Here is a 7,509-nt window from a genome sequence, read left to right as displayed (position 1 = left end):
TGTTGACTGTGTGAATGTGTGTATGTGTGTGCACACACTCATTAGGGACAGGAGATGCTGTCCATACCCAGAAGTTAGGGATCGTCCTGGGTTTTCTGCTTCTCTGTTCCCTTCTCCCCTGACCCCACCCACTCTCCTCCAACCCCTTACAGCTTTCTCCCTTATCCTCTCCTTGGAGCCTGGGAGGGTCAGGCAGGCAGCCCCACCAACCGTCAGAGTCCCTGACAGCAGAGGCCCCAAGAGCCCTAAGGTCCTGGAGCTTGAACTCACCTTTCCTCTGTCCGCCAGATCCTCTCTGGTACCCAGAGCGGCGTGGCAGTGCTGTGTGGGTGCCCCGTGCGCACGGACTTGAGAACTATTAGCCAAGGATGAACTTAAACTTTTGATATTCCCATAACGTGTGACTCGATGTTTGGTTTGTCTGATGTTCCCCCCCCCACCCCCCAGTGCTTGTAAGATACTCTTCTTGGGGGCCTGTGGGTGACTGAGAGGTGTTTGCTGCTAAGTCTGAAGATCTGATCTGAGTTCAATCCCTGGGACTCATGGTGAAGGAAGAGAGTCGACTCCGACAGTTGACCTCTGCATACACATTGTGGGGCGTGTGTACGTGTGTGTGTGTGTGTGTGTGTGTGTGTGTGTGTGTGAGAGAGAGAGAGAGAGAGAGAGAGAGGGGCATCTTCTTGGGATTTTGTAACTCACAGTGATGGTTTTTGCTCTGGGTTTCTTTTATTTACTCTAAGAATCCCTCTGCCGCCTTCTCAGTGCTTATCACCATCATCACCATCAACCACACCATCATCATCACTTATTGTCACCATCATTGAAAAATCCCTTGTCACTATACATAACTAAATATTAAATCTCTTGATTCTCTTGGAGTCTCCTTAGAACACCTCATCCTCTGCCCCCATGCCTCTCCCTTGTTTCTGTCTCTCTGTGTATGCTCTGTTACGGGCTAGTGACTTCTTCAGATCTATTTTCCAGTCCACCAGCTATCTCTTTGACTCTAATATGCTGGGTTTTCGGTTTCAACGTTATCATATTTGTTTCTGGGTCTCTTGGTTCCTTTTCGGATTTGCCTAGCTCGACATTTACCTTTATCAACCTGGGTGGGGGTTGAAATTTACCTAGGAGACCCATCTCTGAGTTTATCTGTGACAGCATTTCTAGAGAGGCTTACCTGAGAAGACCCACTGTGTGTGTGTGCAGCACTACCCCATAGGCCAGGTCTGAATAAATACAGGCAGGAAAGAGAGTCTGAGATGAGCAGGAACATTCATCCACCTCTTCTCCCTGACCCGGGGGGGGGGGGCCGGGGGGGGCGCTGCGCAGTGTGATGGGCCCCACACTTCCTCCTCCATGACTTCTCCACCTGAACTCTAAGCCAGAAATAAAATCCCCTCCTTCTGTGAATTGCTTTGGTCAGTGTGGTGATTTGAATGAGAATGGCCCCCTGAGGCTCATAGGTAAGAAGGCTTGGTCCCCGGCTGATTTGGGAAGGATTAGGAGGTGTGGCTTTGTTGAAGTTGTGTCACTGAGGGTGGACTTTGAGGTTTCAAAACCCCATACCAAGTCCAGTCTCTCTCTGTCTCTCTCTGCTACTGCTCCAGTGCCATGCCCGTCTGTTTCCCGTCACGATGATCAGGGACTAACCCTCTAATACTGTAAGCAAGCCCCCTAATTAGATGCTTTCTTCTTAAGAGTTACCTTGATCAAGGTGTCTCTTCACAGCAATAGGTGTCTTTTCAGCAACTAAAACAGCTGATTATTTAATCAGAGCGATAAGGAAAGTAATTTACACACCCAACCATCCTCATAGCAGGCTTCTTTGTGCTTTGAACGCGGCATTTTAAGTGAACAGGCATGTAATTTGGACTCGGAAATAAATCTTCCTTTTTATTTTTAAATTATAAAAAGTATTTTATTGTTTTACGTGTATGGATGTTTTAGCTGCCCGTGTATCTGCACACCACACGTGTGCCTGGTACCCTCCGAGGCCAGATTCCATGCAGCTGGAGTTGTAGATGGTTGTGAGCCGCCCTGTGGGTACTGGTTATTGAACCTGGCTCTTCTGGAAGAGCAGTCTGTTGATAGAGATATTTAAAATGGACGAACCTGAATCTTGCTTGTTCTTAATGAGCTGCCATGTTCCCGACTAGCCTAGGCCTGCGGCCACGAGCAGAGCAAAGACCGTGTACCACCGCTGCTTAGCTCAGGCTGTCTGCTCAGGCAGCCAGAGACACTGGCCCTGCCACCCACGAGACGGCAGCGTGGGAGATGGCTCTGCCAATCTTCCACGCTGTCTCTGCAAGGCTGGGCATTGCCCAGACCATCCCAACATCCCTGTGGGCCCAGTAAGAAAATGAGACTCTAATGCTTAAAGATTAATCAAAGGCCTTATATGTTTGGCAATGTTCAATAACAATATGCCCATGCAATTAGAGGTGTTTCCCAATTAGCTAACCTAAATGTAAGTTGTTACCTGTGACTGCTCTCCATACCCGCGTGCCTCTTCATCCTCCTACATCTCTGCCTCCCTAGCTCCTCCTCTTCCTCTTCCTGTCTTAGCTCCTCCCACCTTAGCTCCTCCTACAGCAGTCAGCGCTCACAACCACAGAGCCAGCTCTCCAGCGCCTGTTCCTTCTTTTATAAAAAGATTTTTTAAAAATACTTATTTTCTTTTTATGTATGTGTGTGTGCGTGTGTGTAACTGCAGGGTTACCTGGGGAAGTCAGAAGAGGGCCTTAGACCCCCTGCAGCTGGACTTACATGCACTTGTTACCTGCCGACTCTGGGAACTGAACTCAGGTCCTCTGCAAAAGCAGTCTGGGCTCTTACCTGCCAAGCCATCTCTCCAGCCCCTTGGTTCTAGTTTTTTTGAGATCTGTCTCGTGGAGATAAGGCTGGCCTCAAACTCACTACCTAGGAGAGGCTGACCTTGAACCCCTGTATCTGAACACATATTCGATCCATAACAGGGGACCAGATTACTCTCCTGAAATAATGAAATAGTGGAAGCATAGAATACATGAAGCCACAGCTCCCGAGACTTTAAGCCACTCACACCAGGCAGTCTGAGATAGGACAAAGCTGCAGAGCTTACAGTGGTCCCACAGAGCTCCAGGCCACAGAAGCCCTGCTGGAACCCAGGCTGAGGGAGGGGACGTAGAGTAAGGGTCCAGAGAGGGGCTAGAGGAGGGGAGAGGAGGTGAGTCCCCACAAGACGAGAACACTGTCTACAGCTCCCAGAGACTGTCCCAGCATGTGGGCACAGTGAAGTACAAACAGCCCTGGCCTCTCTGCCTGGTGCACAGGACCCTGGGCAGGCTGCTGCTCCCAGCATCTTCTGGAGCTCTGAAGCCTGACTTGAAAGCATCTGGCTGTTTCCAAGTAACAGTGCATACCCATGAAGTCAGATGACTTCTTTGTAGACAAAAATACCTAGTACCGGAGGAGGCCATCCACGGTGTCTGGATCTGGGGTCACGTCTGGCATCAGGAGACAAAGGCAGGGAAGGTTCGGTCGTGATGAGAGAACGTCATCTGAGAGAGAAGCCAGGAGTGACCTGACAGCAGAGACAGCCAACAATAGCCAAACGGTCTGATCATCACACGCGTGCTCAAAAAGATCAGACATGAATCTGTAACTACAGCCACAGAGGACATTAAAGGGACCCACCAAGCTTTGGAGTGGGGACGCTCCTACGCTGAAGCTATTAACATGCTGGATGTGACCCACAGCAGATCGGGGAGCCAAAGTTAACCTATCAGGGACCCTGACCACAACAGGAACCACAAAGGAACCAGTTGTGGTTATACATGTCTGAGGGTGAAGAGCTGGAGGTCATCCTTGGCTACATAGTAGGAGTCCAGCCTGAGCTAAATGAGACTGTCTGAGAGACAGACAGACAGACAGCAGGGAGATACATAGGGAGATAGACAGACTAAACACAGAAAGATAAAGAGTCAAGAAGAGAGGGCTATCAGGATTCCTCTGAGGTAAAGTCCTTCCTGTGAACCTTAAGCACCTGAGTTTGATTCCTGGAACCCACCTAGTGGTAGAGAACAGACTCCCACGAGTTGTCCGCTCATCTTCCCAAGCACGTCCCCCCAAATAAATAAAGCAATAGAAAGAAACGATTTTTTAAAAGAAACTCCACAGAGAGGCAATCAGAGCCTGGGGATGTGACAGAGGTCCCCAGAACCGAGGACATGAAAGATGTCACTAAAACATTTTTGAGGAGATAATGGCCCCAGACTTTTCAACTATAACGGCAGCTGTTAGACTCCAGAGACCGGGCTGGCGAGATGGCTTATGGGGCAAAGGAGCTTGCTGTGCAAGCCGGCAACCTGAGTTTGATCCCCAGAACCACGTAAAGGTGGATGGAGAAAAACAGCTCCACAAAGTTGTCCTCTGACCTCCACACATGTGCACGCAAACGATATTTAAGATGTCTAAGAAACTCAGCAAGCTCAAACAACATGAAGAACGCTGCCCCTTGGCGCATTACCAAACTGTTCGAAACTAGAGGGGAACACCGTACTAGAGGAGGGGAGCACTACACTAGAAGGGAGTACTGCACTAGAAAATGGAGCACCGCGCTAGAGGGGAGCACTGTACTAGAGGAGGGGAACACCACACTAGAGAGGAACGCCAAACTAGAGGGGAGCACTACACTAGAAGGGGAGCACTACACTAGAAGGGGAGCACCACACTAAAGGAGGGAAACATCACACTAGCGGGGAGCACCACACTACAGGGGAGCACACTACAGGGGAGCACCACCAGTGGTAAACACACAGCAGATGACACAGACGAGAGAGGAGGATGGCAGCAGAGGGGGCTGCTCCTTGGAGACACTGCCCTCCACAACTCAGGAGCTCTGTGCAGAGTGAAGCACAGGCTGAGCACAGGGGCGGCTGAGATGGTTCAGCAGGTAAACGAGCTTGCCACCAAGCTTAAGGATCTAGGTTCAATCCCCAGAACCCACATGGTGGAAGGACCAACTCCCACAGGTTGTCCGTAGACCTCCACGCATATGCTATGGCATGTGTAGATAAATAAACGCAATGCAAAATCTGGGAGCCCCCGTCTTATTCCTGTGTGTGATGGGCAGTGGATGGACCCAGTGGCCTGGTCTAGCTCAGCCTTCAAGTTCTCTGTCTTCTTCCATGGCGGGAAAACATCCTCCTCCTCTGGGCCTCAGGAAACTAATCTAGCCCCTTCTTCCACCCTCCCGCTCCCTTTCTCACACTAAAAAGGCCCCCTCCTGTCTCAGCCAATCCACCAAAGCTGGTGAAGAAGAGGATGGCCTCATTTGTATATCCAGGCTCCTCCCCTGCCCTTATTAGGGGCGCAGTTACCATAGTAACTGTCCCCCCAAACCTCTTCACTCTCTTCCTCCCCTTTCTATCATCTGTTTACTCAGCCTTGAGCTCAGAACACCCCTCCTCATCTTAACGGTGATAAACTGGCCCAGAAAAGGAAAGCAGCTTGTCCAAGGACAGCCAGCACAGTCAGTAAGCAGACCCGTAGCTGGAATCCTGGTCTCCTCGTTCCCAGTGCATCCTGGGAAGAACCTGGACAGTGGTGCTTCTGGTCCACACTTTTTTTTTCCAGCTTCCCCCCCACCCCCAACTCCGAAGGGAACCCTGAGGAGGGTGTCCCTTCAAAGTCCTTTGAAAACATAATCTGTTCTCTGCCCCTCACGGTGGCTGCGGTCTCTCTCCATGCTGGACCCCAGCACCGTTTGCCAGATGATCAGAATGATTTGGGTGAAGGGGGGGGCACCTGAAACGTGGTTGGGGGGTGGGGGGTGGGAGTGTCTGGTTCCAGGCAGTCCCATCAGGACGAGACAGTCACACTCCACCCCCATTTCAGTAGCACTAATGAATCATGGAAACAGAGCCCCTCACCACATGGTTAGAGAGGGCCCTGGTGGGGGCCCAGAGAACAGTCAGCAGACTCCTTTCTGGGAGCAGCGTTTCATTTAACTTTTTATTATGGAAAATTTCCAACATTTGCAGAAGATGCAGGGGCTCCCACACGCCCACTCCCAACTTAGGAACCATCCGTTCGGACGCAGTGTCTGCTCTCCCCTGGGCAGGCCATCGGGGAGGGCTAGAGGGAGTTCCCAGGGAGGCTCAGGAGGGGAGTGGCCCCCAGAAGACAGGGAGGCCCTGGCAAAGGAAGCCTAGCCCCAGTTCCTGCCCCGGCCCCGGCTCTCTTTGTTTCCTTTCCCCCTGTTTTCCCCCCTTCTCTTGCAATAAAAACATAATTACGGCTTTGTAAGGGGAAAAAAAAAGGCAAATTATGGTGACATGCTTTAATTATGTGCCAGCGATGGAGGCTGAATTCCACGGGCAGGGCCTCAGAGGTTACCTAAAAATAAAGCAAGAAGGCTCATTAGATGCTAATTGCTACTTTTGCCAACTGAAGTGAGATCCTGGCTCGTGTGCTGTTCGGCACCGAGAGCTGCCTGGGGAACAGGCCTGGTGATGCTCTGAGGCTTGAGGCATGGCCAGGGTACTACAGAGAGGCTGATAGAAGCCGGGGAGGCACCTGAGTCTACCCTGGACGCTCAGTGGACATCTGGGCTCTGAGACCCTTGTGAGACTATAAAGGGGCCCAGGTCCTTCCAACTCCTTCCTTAGGGCTCCCTAGTTCCTTGGTGGTCCTGAGGGCAGAGGTGGTTCAGGACAGCTGGCACAGTGCTAATTGGGATTCCCCTATCCTAGCTCTAGACGCCCCCCCCCCAGCCCTCCTGCCTCCAATTGCCAGTGGCTGAGAAGTAGCTAGAACAGAGCCAACCCTGGAGCCGGAAGGACCAGACCCCAGGTCCTGAAAGGGTGGGGAAGGTGTCATGTGTCTGTCCATGTCACCTGGCAGCTCTTGGCGGTGGCTCAGGCAGGAGCTACTGTCCTGTCTGTGAACCATAGGCAAGCTTGTAGGTAGGCACTGCTGGTCCCCCTTGCTTCACCGACCCCAGGGCTGGGTCCATGATGGACCCATAGCACCTCAGTCATCCCTGGATAGTTCTGAGAGCTGCTCAGCCTCCCCAGGCTAGTGCAGATTCGTGGCCTGGGGTGTGACTTAGGCACTGCTGTGTAAGCAAGTATAGAGAGGGTGCTGGGGGTAGGATCTACCCATTTAACCTCTCCTCGAGACTGAGACCCCAGGGGAATGTTCCAGGCCCTACGGGGATTCCATCTTCCTGTCTTACTGAAGTATAAAATCCTGGGCATCTCAGCACCTATCCGTGTGGCTCAGAGGCCCTTATGGACTAGGGGGTGGGGTGCAGACCTGTCCGTGTGACTGGGGTTGTACAGACCTGTGGCTGGGGGTTCCATACCTGTCTATGTGGCTAGGGGATGCAGACCTGTCCATATGACTGAGGGGAGGGGGTGCAGACCTGTCCATGTGACTGGAGGGGGGTACAAACTTGTCCATGTGACTGGGGGGATACAGACCTGTCCATGTGACTGAGGGGAGGGGTACAGACCTGTCCAT

General features: G+C 51.8%; 1 protein-coding gene across 1 annotated transcript in view; it reads right to left on the bottom strand.

Annotated features, from left to right (window-relative positions):
- Positions 1-5,983: 5,983 nt before the first annotated feature.
- Positions 5,984-7,509, bottom strand: part of Grm4 (glutamate metabotropic receptor 4) — an 89,626-nt gene continuing 88,100 nt past the window's right edge. Inside the window, exon 9 of the mRNA XM_028777034.1 lies at positions 5,984-6,381. Within this exon, the coding sequence (XP_028632867.1) occupies positions 6,121-6,381 (261 nt within the window). The 3' untranslated portion in view covers positions 5,984-6,120. The remainder of the gene's footprint in view (positions 6,382-7,509) is intronic.

This window comes from Grammomys surdaster, unplaced genomic scaffold (genome assembly GCF_004785775.1).
Source record: "Grammomys surdaster isolate TR1022 unplaced genomic scaffold, NIH_TR_1.0 277, whole genome shotgun sequence".
NCBI lineage: Eukaryota > Metazoa > Chordata > Mammalia > Rodentia > Muridae > Grammomys > Grammomys surdaster.
This window is presented reverse-complemented; position numbering and strand designations above follow the sequence as displayed.